The sequence below is a fragment of the Schistocerca cancellata genome, chromosome 2, assembly GCF_023864275.1.
Source record: "Schistocerca cancellata isolate TAMUIC-IGC-003103 chromosome 2, iqSchCanc2.1, whole genome shotgun sequence".
In the NCBI taxonomy this organism is placed as follows: Eukaryota; Metazoa; Arthropoda; class Insecta; order Orthoptera; family Acrididae; genus Schistocerca; species Schistocerca cancellata.
The window spans coordinates 1,124,936,577-1,124,960,049 of record NC_064627.1 but is presented as its reverse complement, the minus strand read 5'-3'; the positions used below and the strand labels follow the sequence as shown (position 1 = coordinate 1,124,960,049).

Below are 23,473 nucleotides of genomic sequence, written 5' to 3'. Positions count from 1 at the left end.
AGAGGTCATTGACTACCGTATTTGTTTTGTAATGTATCACTAATTTTGGTCAGTGAAGCTTTCTATAAAGATATTATCATTTGCTGTCTTCGGTTATTAGCTATCCTATTAGAGACTTACTATTGTTAGGTTTGCTGTTCAAAATCATCACAGTCCTTTTTTTATTGCTAAATATGTCAGTGGAGCATCTAGGTAATTTATGAATAGATTAAAATTAAGTACAGGTACTTTGTATACACTTACTATTATAAAAGATTAATTATGAAATTCTATGTTTGTCACACATGATTCCATATGCTACACCAATCAAAATTTATGAATGTCTTCATTCTTAAATTTATGACTGTTCCTGATAAATGCAGTAACTCTGGTAATTCTGTAACAGTTAACATATCTAGAAAATTTCTAATGACTGCCACAAATGTTTAACTAACAGGTGTTTGTACTGATGCAGTATACTAGCATTGTGATATTTCATTTCTTTCAACTGAATCTTTGTTTCAGGTCTGGCCTCTCTTAAAACTTTATTTCTTTCTGTCTTTCCTACCCTAAAATGGCACTGTTCTCACAACTTTAACTGATGGCATTTTACCATTCATGGTAATGCCACAACTCCTTACACCTTACAATTTATGCTATTAGCCCTGCCATTTTAGTGTTCCCTTTCTCATTGAGGTGACACCCATGCCAAATAGTGTCCCTTCTACTGACAGAATCAACAGGAAACACACCAATGTGTCACACCTAGATTGTGCTCTATATTGCACTCAGGATCTCTGTCAATACCACTGCCAGGCCCATTCACTATAGCCACGGTGACTTCCTTGATGAAATCTTTACAAAGTAACCCAAAAACGTCTGTCACTTGACCTGGACTAGCACTGGGTTACAAGTATTGGCTGACTTGGTACTGTAATCCTAGTTCATCCTCCATCGGTTGGTCTATATCTCTGCTATATGAACTACTTAATAAGAAAACTTTCTTTCTTTTTACACTTTACTTTAAAATTTCGTGCAGAAAATTTATTGTGGCCTATCAATACCTACATCTGCCTGAGGCTCATCTGTTTCTAACTGAAACAATAGGTCAAACTTATTTTTCACATTCTCCACTGAGATGTCAGAAGAATTTATTCTCTGTTATTACTTCCCACCTCTCTTTATCTTTCTCACTCCTTCTTCTATCTTACTGCATATCCTACAAAATAACTGAATGGTCTCATTTACTCCCCAAACTCCTAAGCCACTGCAGTCACGTCAATGGAAAAAAACTGTGGCATTTGGCTACTGACGACTTCCAAAATGACTTTGAAATCATTTTTTCATGATTTCACATAGCCAATCTGTTAGAATACTCCATGGCACGTGTGTCAAATGCATCATTGTCAAATCACAGAATTACTCTCAAGTCTATAAATAAATCCTGGCAATAATTTAGGCAATTAAGAAGTTTCTTTTATATGTTTATTGGAAAAATTGATCATAGTGATCAGCTATGAACAGCTTCTAGTGCTTTTTGATTCGACAGCTTGCCTGCTGGCAGGTACTTACAGTCATGGACGCTGTTTATTAGCAAGTATCATCACCATTTTTTTACAGGGCAAAAAGCCTGTATGCGAATCCCAATACACTCTCATTGTTCTCAGAGTACCTAGATCTAGGACTAGCTCACACAATTAAAATTTACAGCTACACAAAGAGTTGGCCCTGTCTACTGAAACTTTTCTGGTGACTGCTAAGATTATAGCCCAAGATCAATTTAGCTATGGGGCCTTTTTTACATTATTCTGCAGTTTTAAGCAAAGAAGCATAATATGTATTACAATGTTTTCTTCTGTACTGGATCAGAAAAGTGTAATAGTGAACCCATGTCAATTCATTACAAATTATATCACATTACGATCAATACTGATGTTCACAATTTTAAATGACCTATCAGTTACAATTTTCATTATTTGCATCTTTGTCCTATGACATTTTCCTTCTAATAAGCACACAAAGTTCACAGAATGTATTAGCACATTCATATACATAGTTTACCTTTTGTCGTAGTTCCTCTAGTATTTTCATACTATCAGCCAGTGTGTCAAATGGTATGTTTTCTACAAAAAGAAAAGGAAAACAGGAAAATTTATTGAGGAATATAAATATCTTATTCTGATAACTTATGAGTTTATGAATATATGAAATTGAATAATTGAGAATAAGCACACAACATCTAGAAAACTCAAGAAAAATGTTTACTACACAGACACAAAAAGAAAGTGCAGATAAAAATTGAGACCCTATTTACCATTTGCTGTAACAAGAACTACTGAAAATACTTTGAGCACTACTCAAAAGGAAATATAAATAGGATCTTGACTTTTTCTTTTTAAATTTAAAAATATATTTCTCTCTGCTAAGTACAACAAATAAGTTGTAGACAGAATTTTCTGTTCTACTCTGCATAGGTAGAACACAGTTAACGATAAATCAGACTGGAGGTAACACATAACTGGTGGTGAAAAAAGGTGGTTCTAAAAACACAAGACAATAAAGTTCATGAAGTGAACAGATGACCAAAAGAGAGCATAGTAAAGTCATCTTAAGTTTATTCAACAATCCAGGGAGCAATCCAAATCACAAACGTAAATTGGTCAAGATCAAAACTACTCTGTTGAATGTTGCGAAACTAAAGACTTCAGAGACTAGTGAGAGACCGATTAGCAATAGCTAGGCTGCAGTATTTAGCGGTGAACACTCATAAGAGAGCTGTGCCACCTTTTGCACTTGCTGTGGGTGTCATCCATATCCCAAGTAACTGATGTGTCCTACCTACTGATACTGAGGTTAGGCAAGGAATCCAAATGACCATCAGATACTATTAAGGTTGGCCCATAAGTCTGGGTGTTGTTTTTTAAGTTAAAATTTTCCATGAAAAATAAAGTACTACAGCAATGCATTTTTTATTCAGTAGAGAATTATGTGCTAACAGAATAGTATGTTTAGTTTTTTTATGCTGATATAGTTTCTGTTCTTTTCAGGTCTTTTGAACTGAGTGTTAAGTTAACAAAAAAAGAGCTTTTTCAATACTTTCTGTTTTTTGGGTTTAATCAAAATGGCAAAGCCGGAGAAGGTCCTCAAGAGATTTTTGTAGTGCATGGCAAAGAAGCGGTGCCACTTACGCTGGCTCATAAATGGTATAACACATTCATCACTATGTCTGTATGCCATAGGTGTTCATGTATTGGTCATGCAGACAGTGCCCCTAACTCACATGGGCACAACTCCTCCATTCATTGAAATTTGTTCGCCCACATGCTACATGAATGTCGGCTGTAGGGTAGCTGTAGCACTTCATATTTTGTCCAACAGATGTGGCAGGAGTCGATTTACAAGTGTGCCTTTACTGAGCATGTAAGAACATCGGACACTAGCTGCCAGAACTGTCATGAAGAACAGAAAGTGCCTACCAACAAACTTCAAAACAAGAAAGCTGCTGAAAAATGAAACTTTGAGGAAGTATCCTATTCTAGTGCTCAAATGGAAAATATTGCCACTCCACAAACCACCAGGTGATCACCAAAGAGGTTTCTGACAGTCAAATGGACATTTTGAAAGAACAATAAAACCAAATATTGTCATATACTATAACAAGAACAAGACAAGTGTAAAGCTTGTCAGTCAGTTTTGCAGCTACTACTCATTTGCAAGCAAAACAATGAAGTGGTGGAAAAAACTTTTCTTTCACAATTTCTAGTGTTTACTGTGAATGGTTTTATTTTGTACAAGAATGTCAGCAAACAAAAGATATCTGTAATGGAATTTATACAAAAAAGTTAGCATGGACTTGGTAGGTGCAGGAGGAGACATTTGATCATCGGAACTGACGGCAACCATTAGTCTAGACAGAAATTTTGATCATAATTTTCCAGAAAAGGTACCACCAACTGCCAACAAAGTAAACACTGTGTGCTAATGTAAAATTTATTCTGATAAAGGAAAGAAAGAGATTGATAAGTGGATAACGACCTCATGTACCACATGTTTTCGAGACTACCATTTAGAAGTAAATTATGTATATATTGCATGTAATGATTTTTTGCCATAAAATAAGAAATATATGTGCTCTTGTGAAGTAATTTTTCCTTTGTTTCTCCTTGCTGTCTTTCCGAGCGAATGTGTAAAACTTTTGCTGGGGGGGGGGGGGGGGGTTGGGAGTTTCTTTTCTTTCTGTTATTGGTTATTGGTGGAGTTTGAAATGATGTGGGTGTGTGGCTCAAAGAGGCTTCACTATTGTGTAATTGCTCACGCAGAATGCCACCTTCATTGAATGGTAAAGTTTCAAAAGTTGGACACATGGATTCCACATGCTTTGACAAACAATAGCAAAAATCAAGAAGCCTCAATATCTGCCTGTTTTATAGCCAATAGCAGAAATTCCTTTATCAAATTGTTACTGGTGATGAAAAGCAGTGCCTGTATATCAATATGAAGCAGAGCAGAGAATGGCTTAGCTGTTACAATGGAAAACACCACAAGCAAAGCAAGATCTTCAGTTGCATAAAATTGTGTTGTGCATAATGTGGCAAGATCCACCATGAACTGCTTGATCAGAGCCAAACAGTGAACATGGAACTTTATTTCCAACAAATGCAATGACTCAACAACACTATCTAGCAAACCGGATTGGCAACATGGTGATCTTCTGCAATATGATAACACACACCCTCACACCAATAACATGACCAAGGAAGCCATTCAAATGCTTGGCTGGGAAGTGCTGCCACATCCTCCGCATTCTCCCAACTTGTCGTTTTCAGATTTGCATCTGTTCCAATCCTTCTTGAATGCACTGCATTGCATTTTGTTCAGTAACGAAGTGGTGTTGAAGACTTGGCTGGACACTTTCTTTGAGTGGAAACCAAATGATTTCTCCCAATGAGGCACTGAACAGCTTGTTGAACACTGGGGAGAAATTGTAAACAATAATAGAGAATACATTGTTTATTTTTGTGGAAACCTTAACTTTAAAAGAAAACATCAGAACTTATGGACCAAACCAATAAATACACAGAAAATGTACAGAGAAAATAGAAGGAAGACCCAATGCAAACTCTGGATTAGCAGACACAAAAACAGCCTGTAAGGTAATTGTACTTTAATAATGGAAAGAGTGAAGACAACAACTCACTTTATAGTAGAATTTTCAATAGGCATATGAATAAGACTAAAATGTGTGGATAAAAATCCTAGGTCAAGATTACTAAAACTGATACTAGTTTCAACTTGTTGATGAGCAATCTTCAGATCAATAAAAATTATTTCTTAATTTGGTGTGTATCAGCCATGAGGTATTAATGTTCATCTGAAGATGACTGATCAGTGAGCTGAAATTAGTGACCAATAAAGGAGTTTTAGCAATCTTGACCTAGGATTTTTATCCACACCTTTTAACATAACAGATTCTGATATCTGATTTGACAGTGTCAAATAACAATGTAAATAAGACTGAAAATGATGCTAAACTTTCATACTCTCCCTGATAAAGTCATTCTTTGGAACTAACTAGAGCAGAATAAACAAACACACACATTCATACACACTCACAAACATCTGAACAGCTATTTTGTCTCTGCTGACTATATTGTACCAGCACTGCAGCTTCACTACTAGGGTGATGGGTTTTATTGGGTGGAGAGTACAAGGAGAGAAAAAAAGGTGGGAAGGAGAATGGAGGACTGGAGGGAAGGATGGTTGATAGCTATGAACGAGAGGCAGCAAGTACACAGGATGGAAGTCTGGCACTGGCAAGCTTGCTCTGGATCAGGTAGGCAGAGTTTCATGAGGTTACAATAACATGGAGAAGTGCACAGGGATGGGGACACAGAGAGGAGAAGAGGGAGACTGCATTCAAGGAAGGTTTTAAAGAAGACGAATGTTTAATGCTCCATTGACAATGAGGCCATTAGAGATGGAGCACAAGCTCAAACTGGAGAAGCACGGGTAAGGAAATCAGCCATGCTGTTATCAAAGGAACCATTTTGGAATTTGTTTAGAGTGATTTAGGAAAATAATGGAAATCTAAATCTTAGACTGAATAGGGATTTGACCCTCACCCTCGCAAATGCAAGTACAGTGATAACCATTGACCACCACACTCAATAGGATCATTTGGGTGCCTGAATGTTATATGATTCTGAGGAGGAATAGGGACGTGGAAGGTGTATGGTAGGGGTTAACAAATACTGACCAAGGGGGTTGCAATATCAAAGGAGGTATTATGAGGACAAATTGCATCAATGTAATTCAGAGAAGCTATTTTTTTTCTTTTTGGTGGGAGGAGTTGGGAGTATGAGGGGGGAGGGGGGTCTTTAGGATGCAGATGAAACTGAGCATGTTGTCCTCAGCAGCAAGTTCTGCCACTGTGTGATAACTCTTTGTCATAGTTTGGTGGTGGCCACTCGTTATTCTGGTGGAGAGCTGGTTGGCAATCAAGTCCATGAAAGGTTGTGTAAAATTGTAGCAGTGTGGGTGTATCTGTGACAACTTTCACAGGTGGTTCTGCCTCCTAGAGCATATATTATGCTCTGACAAGGACTTTGAATAACTTCCAGCAAAACATGCTGTCTTATACAAGAAGTATACCCGACCACTAGCTGACTACAGTTACAGTATACAGGACTCCAGGTCCAATTTACAAGCATTGCACATGTTGTGGAAGCAGATAGGGCTGCATGAATTACACTAGAGTTTGAAGATGTGAGCCTGGAAACAGTCAAACACTCTCCAGGGAAATCAGAATATCATACCACCTCCAATGAGTTCAGTGACTTAGAGAGGTGCATTTTGATCCTAGACTAATGTTCTGTCAGTGGGTGCAAAAAAAAAAGCTGTAGGCAGCCCAACATTTGAGAATAATATTTTATTTACAGATGAAGCAGGGTTCACTCATTATGGCATGTTTAATTACAGTTCTCATGTTTGGAGACATGGAGGCTCCAACCCACAGATGCATGAGTCTCCACATCAATGATGTTTTTCATGGAATGAGTGATCAGGCTTACTAGATAATCATCTCATTGGGCCATACATTTTACAAAACAGAATCAGTGGGCAGAATAATCTTCAGTTACTGTGACATCATTTTGCAGGATTACTTAAGGATATCCCCTTAGAGCAAGGCTAGAGGATGTGGTACATTCTTGATGGAGCACCTGCACATTTTGCTGCTATCATGAGATGACATCTAATGCACTGATTTGGCCCAAAATAGATTGAGTGAGAAGAACCTGTTTTGTAACCTCCAAGATCACCTGCTCTGAACCCTATGGGTTTCAGTGTTTGGGGCCACCTTATAAGTGTAGTGCATGCCACTCTAGTTAACATGGTTGAAGAACTAGCGAATTGACTTGTCAATGCTTGTGAAGAATTTCAAAAGCATCCTGGCATGTTTGAAATGATTTTAAACTCATTGCGGAGATAGGTACAAGCCTGTATCCAGGTACAAATATGACACTTTGAACACCTCCTTTAACTATGAGTACAGTCATATAACTGTTATCGTGACTATTCAAAACATCTGTATTATGACCAAAGTATGTCTAATATATTTTATTAATGTTGTACAGTATTGCTCCCTTTCCCTAAATGGGATAAATTCACACAGAGTAAAGTCAGTGGTGGCTAATAACCACAAAGCCGCAATTCTCTCACAAACAGTTCATTTGTGGACCTATGTTTACTGAGATGCTTCTGCATCTATTATCGTGTATTTTCAACTGTATACATTTACACCATTAATATTGTACACCCTGTGATATAACTGACACAGGATGTGCTGGGCAGGTGGATAGGGCAGGTGGTGCACCTGCATCTCTTCCAGAGCTGTGACTCCTGTTCCATGTTAACACATGCCTCTAATCCTCCAACAATCCCACTGAACCATCTGTAAATGAACAATCCCTTCATAACTCAGTATCTCCCCAGACTAGAAAATACTTAAACATTTCCTTCATCAAGGCTTTAATTATTTATCATCATACTCATAAATGAGGAACATCATACCCACAATTCATACAACTCCCAGAGTCTTATTCAATCACTCGCCCAATCTATGGAATAACTGGTTCATCCTTATGTCATGCCTACTCCCAACCCCCATTCCCCCTGGATCCCTCACCCCAATACTATCTTTTCTTAACTACACTAGACTCTCACTAATTCGGCCATTCCTGGCACATATGGGTGCCAGATTAGTGGAAGTGCCAGATTACTGAGTGTCTGAAATTTATTTTATTCACTAATTTTATTTTTTATTTATTTTGAAAATATAAGGGATATAGTGTGCAGCACTTTATTAAAAACAAAGTAAAACAAAGGATACAATTTTAAAACATAGATGATATACTTTATTAAATCCAAAAATACATTAATTTTCAATGAAAACTTAGTCCTTGAGTGTATACTGTACATAATTATACAGTCATATCACTCACTATGAAACATGTCCCTAATTTTTAATTGCTGCAATGATGATATGCGATAGTGGCATGCTTTATCATCAACCACTTTACAAGCATTACATCGGTACTGCATGTATCTGGTTGTTGCATAATGTACTCCAGAAAGACCTAGGCAGCTTCAGCACCAGTACTGTGAGAAATCTTCATGCTCTCTCCTCCTGTGTCTTCTTTTTCATAACTTTCATCATTACTTCCATGCACACTTTTGATTATTTCTTCATCTGTTTACGTTTGGTCCATATCACAGTTTTCCTCCTTCAGCCACATAGTTACATCTTCATCATCAATTTCCTCTCCTCTTGGAAGGTTGTGGAATATGTCAGTGTACAAAATAATGATAATCCCGAATTGACTGGCTCATCACTGTCACCCACTACTGGATCCAACTCAGCATCAATGGATGGCCTCAGTTTTCTCCAGCTCTTCATTATGGTAGCACTCTCCACTTTATCCCATGCTTCAGCTGCATGGAAAACAACATCGCATATGTTAATTGCTTTCCACGCCTTCAGCATAGTCTCGATAGAGTCATTTTCACTTTTGTTCAACAAGGAGATGGGAAATGAATGTTGATAATAATGTTTAATTGATTCCAAAATTCCCTGGTCATGGGCTGAATCAGGCCTGTCACATTGGGTGAGAGAAAGGATACTTGTACATGTACACCATCGGCTTTAGAAGAATGCCTGCAGGATGACTGGGAGCATAACAATTATAAGGATAGCTTAAGTGGAAGGTTTTTCCTCTTTAGCTCTTTTCTCATTGCTGGTACAAATGTTTCATGGAACCACCGAGAGAATATTTGTCTGCCCATCCACGCTTTCTTCTGAGTGTGATACTGCACTGGTAGAATATTTATGTCAGTGTGTTGAAAACAATGTGTATGTTGGGATTTTCCAATCACCATAAGCGGTGGTTTATAACTTCCATTTGCATTACAACATGCCATTAATGTTATGCGGTGTTTCTGTTGCTTGTAACCACGAGCTTCCTTCCCTTTCTTGGCAACTAATGTTTTTGAAGGAAGCATCATTATGAGTCCTGTTTCATCAGCATTATACAAGACATCAGCAGTTAAATCTTCTTCCTCTATTATCTTCTGTGTCTTGCTCACAAAATCATCAGCATCTCTATCGTTAGCTGAGTGACCTTCCCCGGTTACTGTCAGCAGCTGAATGCCATGTCATTTTTCCAGTTGGACAGCCAACCTTTGCTTGCTACAAACAAGTTACTACCACCAAGTTGTTTGTCAAATGTAGCTGCTTTTCCTTTATAATTGGTCCACATACTGGAATGACTTTATTGCATTGTTGTTTGAACCATCTACTAACAGCTATTTCCAGTACTTCATTCTCTCTCATTCGCATAACCTTCCGTTTTCCCAACTCACTATCCATTTGTGTTGAGTACTATGAAATCCAAAATTCCTGGAATGAACAACACACATTGAAACTCTTGCCCTCTGAGAACTAGAGCAACATGCACAATGCCACCTCATAAAGCTCTCCACCCTGCTCACTTCCTACTCTTACCTTGGAGTATCTCTCTCCACCATCTCTACAATATCCTCTAAACAAACCCGAAACACAGTCATAAACATTTCCTCCTGAAGCCTAAGCCCCCCAGAAAGATCAGTCCTTTCCATAAGCCTCACCTTTTGCCCCACTCCCAAATTCAATCATGCAAACTTTTTAAAGACCTTCTCCCCTTCTTCCGGTACCTACTGCTGCGCTAGTATTAGTCTTAGTCATAGGAAAGGGGAATTTTGTTAAAATTCAGTAAAGGCGTGGTTGGGCGACGAAATCTGGGGCTGCTGGCAGTGTGTGGTAATAGTCGGCAGCCAGTAGGCCAGACAGGGTAAATACAGTGTGGAGCTGTAGTGGTATATTGCATGTCCGATTTCTTTCGAGTGGTGAAGTAGCGAGGCAGGGAACTGCAGCATTGCTTTAAGTTATTGTGATGTATGAGGTGAGGCAATAGGCCAGAGCCGGGAGTGGCGATGTGTAAGTGGCTGAGGTATGGGAATTTACCCCTGCCATAGTTTCTGTCTCTCTCTGACACTACGTCAGAAATGAGGGGAAAAGCAGTACAAATAGTCAGGTACTTTTAGCTTGAGGGGCTGTGCCAGGTCAGTTGAGAGTCGGGTTGGACCTGTGCTGGCCTATGCTTATAGGGGCCAGTCCGGCAGCAATGTTGTAAATATTCTGTGTAAACCTGTGCTTTATTTCTATGTACTTGTTTGGGCTGTATTCCGCCTCCGGGGCCACAACTCTGGGGCGCGACAGAACAACAGCCACGTACTTGGAAATTTCAAGGTCTGCCTGAAGGAGGGCAGTGCCAGCAGTCTTCAGTGGGTCCAGGATGGGCCACGTTTGCTTCCCACCTGGTGTACCGGGGTCCGAGCAAGGCGTACGCTGTGGGGGACATGGCAGTGCTGCAGTGGCGCCAGGGTCGGCAGCAGGTGTTGCCATCCGGCAAGCACCACTAGCGGCAAGTTGTGGCTTGAAGTCCAGGAGGGTGCAGGTTCGAGTCCAGTCTTGTCCTGGGAGCAGCAGCGACTAAGGGCCATGAGTGACCAGTACAGCCACCTTTGTCCCATTGTCGGACAGAGTAGGCCAAACAGGGCTGAGGGCAGCAGGGACCAGGGACTGTAACAGTCTCCGGAATCGCGGGCAGCTACACAACGCAAGACGCAATGCCTCAGCGGGTGGCGACCGGGCAGAGTGCGGCCGACTCCCAGCTGAGCAACCTTGATGAAGGAGCAGCAGCGTTGGCATACCAGGAGTTGCTGAGCTGGCTGGACTCGCAAAACAGTGCTGCAAGCAGCACGCCAACACTACGCTGTGCCCATTGCAGTACTGTAAATTATGTTAATAAAGGAATATTCTGAATACCACTATATCACACTGCACTATCCCTTGACGCTATTGAACTTGCTCGGCCTCCTGACGAAATAAGGTGCAGTGGGTCCCGGCTTCAGCTTGGCCATCTGGAGTCCCGGGTTCGACCATCGACACCCAGCAAACACTGCAGTGGAAACAGTTTTTCGCCAACAACTCTAACAATCAGACTCAACCAAAGACCAATATTGATGCCTGTCTAACTCTGTTCACTCTTCCAGCCAACCGTGATCCAACTCTACTGCTCCCAAATCTCCCCCTGTTAAGTTTCCAGAATTTCTTAATCTCAAACCTTACCTCACTATCATTCCCCAAGTCCCTCAACATGCAAACTAACCTTACATCCACAGAAATAGCTGCAGGCCACCATCTAAAAACTGATCCCAACGTTATGATCCTACCTGCAGACAAAGACTCCACCACTGTTGTTTTGAACCACGAGGTATACCTGGCAGAAGGACTCCACCAGCTGTCAGATACATCCACCTACAAACCTTGCCAGAGTGACCCCATTCCAGAAATGCAGTAGGATCTCCAGTCACTCCTCAAATCCTTAGGCCCATCCCAGAACCTCACCCTAGAGTCCATCTCTCTGCTTACCCCTACCACTCCCCATACTCCTACCTTCCATGAACCCAACCACCTAGGATGCCCCATTGTGGCTAGTTACTGTGCCTCCACTGAGAGAATCATTGCTCTTGTAGACCAACACCTTCAACCTATGACCCAGAACCTACCCTCCTATAAAAGATACCAACCATATCCTCACTTGACTCTCCGCAGTTCCTGTCCCTTTACCACACTGTGCCCTGCTCATCACTATTGATGCCACCTCCCTTTACACTAACACCCTAATGTCCATGGCCTCACCAGTACTGAACACTACCTTTCCCAATGCCTGATGTATTCCAAACCAACAACCTCCTTCCTAGTCACAATGACCAACTATATCCTCACCGACAATTATTTCTCCTTTGAAGGCACTATCTACAAACAAATCCAAGGTATGGTTATGGGCATCTGCATGGCACCGTCCTATGCCAACCTATTCAGGGGCCATCTAGGGAAATCCTTCCTAAACACCCAGAATCCTAAACCCCTCACCTAGTTCAGATTCCCTGATGACATCTTTGCGATCTGGGTTGAGGGTGAGGGCATTTTATCCGCTTTCTTCCAGAACCTCAACAACTTTTCATCCATTTGCTTCACCTGGTCCTACTTAACCCAACAAGCCACCTTCCCAGATGTTGACCTCCACCTCAAAGATGGCTACATCAGTACCTCCATCCATATCAAATCTAGTAATCACCAGCAATACCTCCGCTTCGACAGCTACCATGAGCTCCATACCAAGAAGTTCTTCCATACAGCCAAAGTCACCCATGCCCATCACATCTGCAGCGATGAGTGTTCCCTCATGGCTCACATCCCTGTAATAGACCTAGATGCAAGACGTGTCCCACACATCCTCCCACCATCACCTCCTCCAGTCTGGTCACGAACATCACCTATCCCATCAAAGCCAACACTACCTGTGAAACCAGTCATGCAATCTACAAGCTGAGCTACAACCACTGTGCTGCATTCTATGTGGGCATGAAAACCAACAAGTTGTCTGTCTGCATGAATGGCCACTGACGAACTGTGGCCAAAAAACAAGTGGACCACCCTGTTGCTGAACATGCCGCCAAACATGACATTCTTCATTTCAATGACTGCTTCACAGCCTGTGCCATATGGATCCTCTAAACCAACACCAACTTTTCTGAATTGTGCAGGTAGGAAGTTTGCCTGCAATATATCCTACATTCCCGTGACCCTCCTGTCCTCAACCTTCATTAGTCATTGTCCTCACCCATCAGCCCTTTCCCTGTTCCCCCTCCCCCCAACCTCTCACCATCCTTCGTCTAACCTCCTGACTGCACCAGCTGTCCACCCTCTCTCCACCTCATCCCTGCGTGGCCCCCAGCAGCACTGCACTGTCTGCCACCCCTACCCTGCCATACCTCCCCCGTACCACCCCAACCTCCTCCTTATCTCCACCAAGTCACCACTCCAATCATGCACTGGTGCTGCTGCTCGCAGTGTGGCTTGAGCTGCCTGAGACAGTCACACAGTCATGTATGTGTGTGTGTGTGTGTGTGTGTGTGTGTGTGTGTGTGTGTGTGTGTGTGTGTGTGTGAACTATTTTTGACAAATGCCTTACTGGCTGGAAGCTTTATTTGTGACAGTCTTTTTGTTGTGCCTATCTGCGACTCAGCATCTCTGCCATATGGTGAGTAGCAACTTTCCTTTTCATAATACTGTTTTTCATTCCATCCTGGATTTTCCACAGTTTGAAAATACCAGCATTATTACTACCACTAGCACAAACACACAAACATTTTACTTGATTCTAATTGTCTACTGTGTTCATAATTGAAAAAAAAAGCCTTGCAAGCATCTCCTTACAGAAAGAAGAAATACTTAGTTAAGTTATTCACCTGTGGCTGTTATGTGTTGACGAAGCTCTTGCATAAGTGCATCCATTTCTGCCTGGACAGTTGTCAACTCTCCTTTCATGACAGATACTGCTTCATCTGTTGATAGTCCCTCATAGTCAACGGCTGTGCCACGTTTCTCACCAGTGACACGTCTCTCATCTGATCTGGAATCAGATATGTCATCTGGTGTGAAGTAGATTAAGTACTGAAATTACACATATGCTTGTTGTTTCAGTGGAGGTTTATCTTAATAGTTTCTTTTAACCATTCTTGTAAATAATGTATGAGATGGTGAAGAGTCTATGTTATTTCTCATGATAACAGATATCAGAAGACAATATTTGTTGTGTTACATAATGAAACACTTTGTATCCATTTACAAAAGTTCTGTATTTGTTGAAGCATTTCAATTCCAACATAATGAGGACTGCATTGGTGAAGAAAACTAGGGCATTTGAACCAACATGGTCAGAGTATAACTTAATTTTAGGTGCAGACTTTCAGAGCTACAAGACGTCAACAAACTCTGATCTGAACACACATATATTTTAAAAGAGGAATATAACATGCTACACCATTTAACTCTGTGTTAAACGTATTTTAACTGTCAATATCAGCTTCAAAAAGCAATTGAAATTATCAGGAAAAAAACAAGGCTGCTGCAGAAATTTCACTTATGTCTTGTAGTGAATTCTTACTGAAGCATTTTTAATATTATCTGGAAAGCATCACATGATGTATGCTAACCTTTACAAATAAAGGAAAAGAAACACCATAGATATTTTTGGGAAAGACTGAATATAAACAGCAATATTTTTTGGTTGAATTAAGTCTATTATGTCCAATATTGTTCAAAATATATATACAGGTCACTTTGCTGAACTCAAAAAATAAATGCAGTAATATCGGAATACAGCTAGAAGAACTTTTTGTGATTACCCTTTTAATCACAGATGACCAGATGGTGGTTACAACCCATGAAGAAAGTATCTTCTATATGATGAGAAAATTAATAGACAGATATGGCAAATGGGGACTAAAGTTGAATATCAAAAGACAGGAAATGCAGTCATTAGATCTTGAAGTATCAGTCATATTTGCTGATGACATCAGAATTTTAATACACAAATCAAATAAAGTTTTGCATCACCATGGTTCTCACAGAACTCCTGAAGATAGACATTAACTGTGGGTATTGTATCACAGACACAGTCCCTTTGACTGTTCAGAGATTTAACTAAACCCGCCCAAAGATGTAAACAACCATGCATGAGCAGTGCCTATTAGATGGAGGGGGTCTGACAGCTGATCAGTTCCAGTCATTCCACCAGGAAGCAAGTACATGGCTCATATTGTCTGTAGTTCAACCATGCCTAGATAGTCAATATGGCCATTCGATCATGTCCACATTGTTACTTTGTGCCAGGAAGTGCTCTCAACAAGGGAAGTGTCCAGGCGTCTCAGAGTGAACCAAAGCGATGTTGTTCAGACATGGAGGAGATACAGAGAGGCAGGAACTGTCAATGATATGCCTTGCTCAGGCCACCCAAGGGCTACTACTGCAATGGATGACCGCTACCTACAGATTATGGCTTGGAGGAACCCTGATAGCAATGCCACTTCGTTGAATAATGCTTTTCGTGCAGCCACAGGAGATCGTGTTATGACTCAAACTATGCGCAATAGGGCTGCATGATGCGCAACTTCACTCCCGACGTCCATGGCGAGGTCCGTCTTTGCAACCATGACACCATGCAGTGTGGTACAGATAGGCCCAACAACATGCCAAATGGACCTCTCAGGATTGGTATCACATTCTCTCAACCACAGAATCATCAGAGACCTGTCTGGAGGCAACCCAGTCAGGCTGAATGCCTTACACACACTGTCCAGTGAGTGTAGCAATGTGGAGGTTCTGTACTGTTTTCGGGTGGCATTTACATGGGGCCGATGTACGTCGCTGGTGGTCATGGAAGGCGCTGCAACAGCTGTATGATATGTGAATACCATCATCCTACCAATTGTGCAACCATACCAGCAGCATATTGGTGAGGCATTCACCTTCATGGATGACAATTCACTCACCTATTGGGCACATCTTGTGAATGACTTGCTTCAGGATAATGACATCGCTCAACTAGAGTGGCCAGCATGTTCTCCAGACATGAACCTTGTTGAACATGCCTGGGATAGATTGAAAAGGGCTGTTCATGGATAATGTGACCCACCAACCACTCTGAGGGATCTACGTCGAATATCTGTTGAGGAGGGACCAACAGTGCCTTGATGAACTTGTGGATAGTATGCCACAATGAATACAGTTATGCATCAATGCAAGAGGATGTGCTTACTGGGTATTAGAGGTACCAGTGTGTATGGCAATCTGGACCACCACTTCTGAAGGTATTGCTGTATGGTGGTACAACATGCAATGTGTGGTTTTCACGAGCAATAAAAAGGGCAGAAATGATGTTTATGTTGATCTATGTTCCAATTTTCTGTACAGGTTCCGGAACACTCGGAGCTGAGATGATGCAAAACTTTTTTTCATGTATGTAGTAGCTGCTGACAAAGCCTCAATGAAATTAACAACGGATACTTCAGTGTCCCTAGTTACTAGCTGGTTTCAAAAAAATAAGATAATAAGTAAAGAAAAAATGGTCTTTATAGATTTCCACCATTACAAGAATTTAATAAAATACTATATCTTTACAAAACATTAGTGAAATCAGTCACTGACACTAAAGTTCTAGGGATATGTAATCAAAACAGTTTAAAATCGAATTGTCATGTGAAAGAAGCCAAAGTGCAAGCAGGTAAACAGACATTCAGGAATATTATGCATACTTCCATTTATTACTCTGGTATGGGCTCATCTTCTCGTGAAACTCTGCCATCAGCATAAAAATCTTTAGGATGCAGAAAAGAGTAGTCAGCGAAATCTGCAAACTAAAAAAACTGGAAAGATATAGACCACATTTCCTACAGCTGAAAACAATGATCCTGCCAAGCCATTACATATATGAGTGTATCGTGTTTGCAAACAAGTATCTTTTAAGCAGTACTGGATGTCTATGATAAAATAAGCTTCTCCATAGCCACAACAAAAGAAACATCAATAGTATCCACAGGTCCCAGTGTAGAACAGTATTGTATTGAGAAAGTATTTCACAGGTAACAGTTAAATTCTAAACAGCCTACCTACTGATTTAAAACAGCAGTAATGCATTTAAATATAACCTTAAGTCATTTATGATAATAGTGTTTTTATTCAGGAAAAGAATTTCAAATTATAAAAAAATTGCCTTGTAAACTGAATAAGTAATTATAACTAAATTCAAATTGTGTTGTTTTTGTTACTTGTAATTTATGACCATTATTTGTAAACTGAATTTTGTCTTGTTTTTTCTCTCTCCCTGTCTTCTTCATTCTCATATTTGACTTGTTCTATATTCATATATTAGTAATTAAGTATGTAATGAATCTAAATGGACCAAATAAGTCTAATGAAATTTAACAATGAGTAATTGTGAAAGTATAAATATTTAGGGAATATAATTACTGAAGATGGAACATATGAAGTTGTCACACTGAGCCCAGGAAGGAAAGCAATTCCAAAACCGAACTCTGTTTTATGGTCCACAAAATGCAGGTTGAAAACAAAAGTTAATATATATAATGCAATTATTGAGCCAATTACCTTTGATGGCTTTCAGTGTTAGATGACTATGGAGAAGAACCTCAAGAAGATCAAATCTGTAGAAATAGACTTTGTAAGTTGAGAATCAAGGATCTCCTGTTTGAAACATAGAACAAATGAGGATGTATGGGAAATAACACACAGGAAAGTAACATAATAGATGAAATAAAATACAGACAATTTTTCTAATTTTTGGACACTTAATGAGAATGGGAAAAGAAAGAAAACCCAAGAATATATTTGAATGCAGACTGAAAAACAGAAGGCACAGGGGTAGACCACAACTTAAATGGATTCAAGGGATAGAAAGGAGTATGACCAATAGAAACTTGTCCATTGGCCTGTCTACATCATTTTCTATGTACCAAGTGTAATTTCTGAAAGATATTTTATCATGCATTTTGTGATACCCTTTCTTAATTGTCATAAATTTTGTAAATATTTATTATAAGAAAATTGTCTTGGTTGTTTTGATGAAAGAGATATATACGCATGGAATTTTTGACCAATGTGTTGTTATTTTTGTATTTAATAATCTATGGACTATTAGTGGGGTAAAGCAAATTAGGTGCTGTGGAGTAGTTTGCCAAGAGAAGTAGTATGTGGCCAAACGTTATCAAAGTTGGGCAAGTGTAGCACATGTCTAAATAGCAGTTCTCAAAATTATCTTTTTGTATTTGTGAACCACAAAGAAAAAGTGTTGTTTAAAATTTGTGAAATGATTTCAAGAATATATGAAGAAAGTGAAAACTGAAACATGTTCATTATTTTGATTAGAATTAATACAACAATATCAAACCCATGAACTCCTGTAAATCCAAATATTTTGCCAATATTCTACAGGTAAGTGAGAAAGAAGACACCCTACAAGTGAACCATGAGAAACAATGAAAAAGAATTTTACCAGCTGAGTACCAATTATTTTGATCAATCAACATTTCTGAACTTTCCACCATTTGCTCAGTGTGCTGTTACAAAGGACAAAGTATATGTCCTGAAAATCAGCAGAGACAGAATTTAAGTAATTAATTTGTCTCAGTAATTAGAGGGTGGGGGGGACAGAAGATGCACAAAATAGATTATTATGGAGGCTGAGATGCAGGATGCAGCAGGAGCCCTAGGACACTCATCAATACAATTTACATGTAATTTATATTTTAACTCATTGTAATGTTGAGCACACTCACACACACACACATACACTTGAACAGATTACAAAAACATGTAAATATGCATCATTCATTGAGTAACTCTTAGTCTGTTTCTGTGGATAGTTTTTTCATTTGAAAATTCAGTTGAGAAACCTGTTAAAATTACATGGAAATAGAATGACCAGTACTATGTTAAATAATACAGCCAACAGTAACATTTAAAGCAGAGAACACTGACCCCAGCTTTTGGAACTCCTACATCATCTCTTTAGTAGTGAAAGGGATTCATTGGGGATGGCTGAAAAGCCAGAAAGGACTCAAGGGACATGAGTGCTTGCTACATCACACAAGTTGTTTGGATCCTGCAGTGGAACAGATCAATTGAACAAACTAGTACATAATCTGATCCCATAACTTTAATATAGAATGTGATGCATAGGTCGTAGGAGTGACTGTATTTATAATTACTGTTAACATTCTGAGATTCATAATTCAATGTTTCACCAGGAGGCAAATGTAATTATACTGAGGAGGAAGTTTGGGTCAGTTACACCAAAAAATATTCCCCTTTTTCAATAGTTCATTTGTTCACCTCTTTACACAAGCAAGGCTTACACAGAACTGCCATGGCGACACTCTACAAACATAATGTTTAGCTTAGTTCAAAGACAATACTCAGATCGATTCTGGTGTCAACCTCATTGGCGCCACATAGCCCCCCCCCCCCCCCTCCCCCCGCAGTACGGAGTACTCTTAAGAGGCTGGGGGGGAGGGGTGACTATGGCGTCAACAGGATGCCGCAAATATTACAAATCTCGTTGAACAGGGCTGACTCAAATTGTCTGCCCTGGTCAGTCATGATGATAGCTGGACATCCGAAACGCGATACCCATGACTTGACAAAAGTTCGAGCAACAGTTTCTGCCATGATATTGGGGAGGGGGACAGCCTCGACCCAGTGAGTTGATCGGTCAATAGACGAGAGAACATAACAAAAGCTGTTAGAGGGGGGAAGAGGGCCGGCAATGTCAATATGAATATGCTGGAAATGCGCAGGAGGGATCGAAAAGGCGCTGAGGGGGGATGAAGTGTGCTTGTGTACTTTGCAGCATTGGCACACAATGCAGGAGCGTGCCCATTGCTGGCAGTCCTTGTTGACATTTCTTCACACAAAGTGCTCTGCTATGAGGTGCTCCGCACGAACACCGGGGTGGGTTAAATTATGCAGTGCGTTGAAGACAGCTCGACAGAGTGTGGTTGGGATGAGGGGGCATGATGTGCCCGTACTGTTGTCACACCAGATCTCACCAGAAATGCCAGGGAAGGTGGTGCGGACGAAGTGTAGTGAAGAGGTAGAGCCTGAAATCAGGTTTAGCGTGTCCTCATCGGCGGGTTGGAGGTTAGGCAGTTCAGAGAGGTCTAACAGTGAATGAACGGTGTCGACTCGTGAAAGGAAATCAGCAACTATATTGTCAGCACCCTTTATGTGTCTGACATCGGTGGTGAACTGAGATATGAAGTCCATGTATCTGAAGCGGCGAGGAGGTGGGTCAGTTGGCGGGTTTGTAATGGCTGCAGTCAAGAGTTTGCAGTCTGTTAAAACATAGAAAGGGCGTCCCTCAACATCAGTCTTAAAATGCTTGATGACTTCGTAGAACACGAGCAACTCCCTGTCAAACGTGGAATATTTCTGTAGTGCATTGGTGAGCTATCGCAAGAAGAACTGCAGAGGCAAAGTTTGGCCGTCGACTGTCTGGCTAAGGACAGCGCCGACGGCAGTATCGCTCATATCTGTGGTGATGAAAAGCTGCACATTGGGATGAGGATGCGTGATGGTGCAGGCCTCGGCAAGAAGATTTCTGAGGGCAGTGAAACAGGCAGTCATAGCAGGGGTCCATGGAACAGGCTGAGATCCAGAAGTCTTGGTAACTGCCAAGGCGTCCGTCAGTGGAGCCTGAATCTCTGCAGCCTGAGGTAGATGTCGGCAATAATAATTAACTGTTCCCAGAAAGCGCCAGAGCTCTTTGAATGACGAAGGTCTGGGTAGGTTTAGTATTGTTTGTACTTTCTCAGGGGGTGGTGAAATACCGTTGGCAGAGACCCGAAAACCAAGAAAAGTGACAGCGGGTTGATGTAGCTGCAATTTGTCCTGGTTGGTCTCGATGCCTGCTGCCGCGAGAGTGTTCATAACAGTTTGCACATGTCGAATGTTGTTCTCGACGGAGGAGCTGAACACAAGAATGTCATCAAGATATGCAAAGCAGAATTTTAGTTCGAATAGCATTTCGTTGATGAAGCGTTGCCAGGTCTGGGTTGCATTTTTCAGACCGAAGGGCATGAATCAAAACTGAAATAATCCGATTGTGATGGTGATTGCTGTCTTCTCGATGTCTTCAGGAGCCATGGGGATCTGGTGGTAGGCCCATTTGCAATCAATGACAGGGAACTTGGTCACACCAGCGAAGGAAGTGGTAAATTTGGCAATGTTGGGTATGGGATAGGTGTCCATAATTGTTCGTCCGTTTAGTCGACGGTAGTCTCCGCATATGCGCCAGGACCTGTCTTTCTTGGGTGTCATATGAATGGGCATAGACCAGCTACTGGCAGAGGGTTCAATGATGACAGAGCTTAGAAGTTCAGAAATCTGCTTTTTAAGGTTGGACAGGCACTCAGGACAAAGTCGACATGGTTTACAGGAGATTGTGAGCCCTGCCGTGAGGCGAAGCTTGTGAACCGTGCCATTGGTGATGACAGAAATGTTGCCGGCGGCACGGGAGGCAGTTTGTTTACAATGTGTGGCAGGCGGGACTGGCGAGGCATGGTCATGGTGTTCAGAGCCACTCGGCGGATCTGACGGGAGCCGAGGCGGTGAAGTGTCCCAGGAGTCAACGTGACAAGATGGCCGCCGAACCAAAGCAGTGGCACTGTGGTCAGGTGAGCTTGGTAGAGCTCGTGAAGCGTTAGTGAGTCCATTGTCCCAGGGCATGGCCCATCGCAGCACGGTCATGGGCAAAACGCTTGGCACGAGTGCACTGTTTGTGTTGTCAGTGGCGGTCACATGGCAGCGCGCAGGAGCCGAAGTTTCATTGTTTGAGGTGCTGTCCATGAGGGGTAGGAGCTGTCAGTTCAGGAACACGTGATGCTCGTCTTGCATGCACACTTGTGTCCGGCCGAGTGGTAAACGCTGCCGTGTTAGGAGGGTGTGGCCCTGCAGAATTGTCAGTACACGTTATGGCAGTCTTGATAGCACAGTTGTGAGGGGTAGTGGGAGGTACACACATGGAAGCTTGATTGCTGGCATTGCAAACAGATTCAGCACACTTACTGACTTTGCTTTGTCCTTGCTGTAGTGTCTGTAATTCCTTTGCTGCATCGGAAAGCTGAAGCTGTGTTTCGTGGAGCCGGAGGGAGAGCTCGAAGTTTTCCTTGCATAGGCAAGTGACATGTTCAAGCTCAACAAGGCACTTATGCATGGTTTCTTGTAACATTGTCGACAGAGACAAGCATGTTCGGATGAGATGAGCCTGGACCGATGTGTCACGTGGTGGGTTGCTTGACGGAGCACAGGGGAAGTGAGTCTTGGATGGATGGTGAAACAGTGTTTCGCATTAGGTCTGGTGAAAGTTTGTGGTGTTGCTAGAAGTCAATTCCTAGTATAGGTTCGTCAATATCACACACTAAAAAAGTCCACTCGAGTTTGCAGTTTGCGGAGAGTGAGACGATGTGTGAGGTTGAACCCGAGCATTGTAATTTAGTGGAATTCACAGCTTGCAGTGAAGTATGATGAGGGTGGATGTTTGACGACACTAAGGATGTGGGCAGCAGTGAAACATCAGCGCCTGTTTCCACTAGGAAAAGGTATCCCGATGAAATGTCTTTAGTGTAAAGTTGTCCACAATTATCCAGTCGTTCCTGGACAGAATGGAGCACGGGGGGGTGCCTGTCGTGTTGTGCACAGGAGGTGTCACCCGAACCTACCTGCAACTGGCGTTTGGGAAGTAGCAGAGTGGTCTGCAGTTCCATGCCACCTCACCAAACCGTGTGTGGAAGTAACAGTATGGGTAGTGCGGTTGCACATTTCCTGTGGAAAGTTCGTTGCCAGTGGTGGTGGCCGAGGTTCGGTGGCCTCAGCAGGTTTGGTCACAGGAGAGGGCATGACCGTGGGAAGAGCCATTGACGTCCCAGTTGCTTGTTTACTGCTTCCCGGGACGAGCGGAACAGTTGGCGCAGTACGGCCCTGGCCGCGTCCAGCCGCAGGGTGATGAGCCTGAACCTGAGACTTGTCAGGTATGCAGTGGCTGGCGAAATGGAGCAGTGATGCATCGTCTAGCTTGTCAGCAATCGTCATTCTTTGCTCAACAGGTTCAGGAGGCCTTTGAGCCAGAGAAAAGCGGATGTGAGGAGATAGTTTATCTGACCAGATGGCGAGGAGAGCTGTGTCAGAGAATAGATTGGCGCTGACCAAGGCACGTAGTCGTCTCCAGAGCTGGGAAGGTTTGTCACTGCCTAGTTGCTCGACGTGGAGCACTTGCCGTATTGCTGCCTCAGTTGAACGTGTAAGCCAACGTAGAATTGTCTCCTTGGCTAGAGTGTACCAGGTAGATGAGTCCTGGGCATCAACCAGGTCAGCAATCAAGTCCTCCTGGTCGCACAGGTGGGTGATGAGGCACAGCAACCTGGTTGACTTGTCGAGTTTGTAATGGTCGAACTCGTCGTCCACAATTTTGAACCA

The 23,473-nt window shown here is 41.7% G+C and overlaps 1 protein-coding gene across 1 annotated transcript in view; it reads right to left on the bottom strand.

Moving 5' to 3' along the window:
• Nucleotides 1-23,473, bottom strand: part of LOC126161266 (uncharacterized) — a 322,839-nt gene that overhangs the window by 157,149 nt on the left and 142,217 nt on the right. Inside the window, exons 7-8 of the mRNA XM_049917005.1 lie at nt 13,891-14,054; nt 2,041-2,102 (exon numbers count right to left, since the gene is read on the bottom strand). Coding sequence (XP_049772962.1) covers nt 2,041-2,102; nt 13,891-14,054 — 226 coding nt within the window. The remainder of the gene's footprint in view (nt 1-2,040; nt 2,103-13,890; nt 14,055-23,473) is intronic.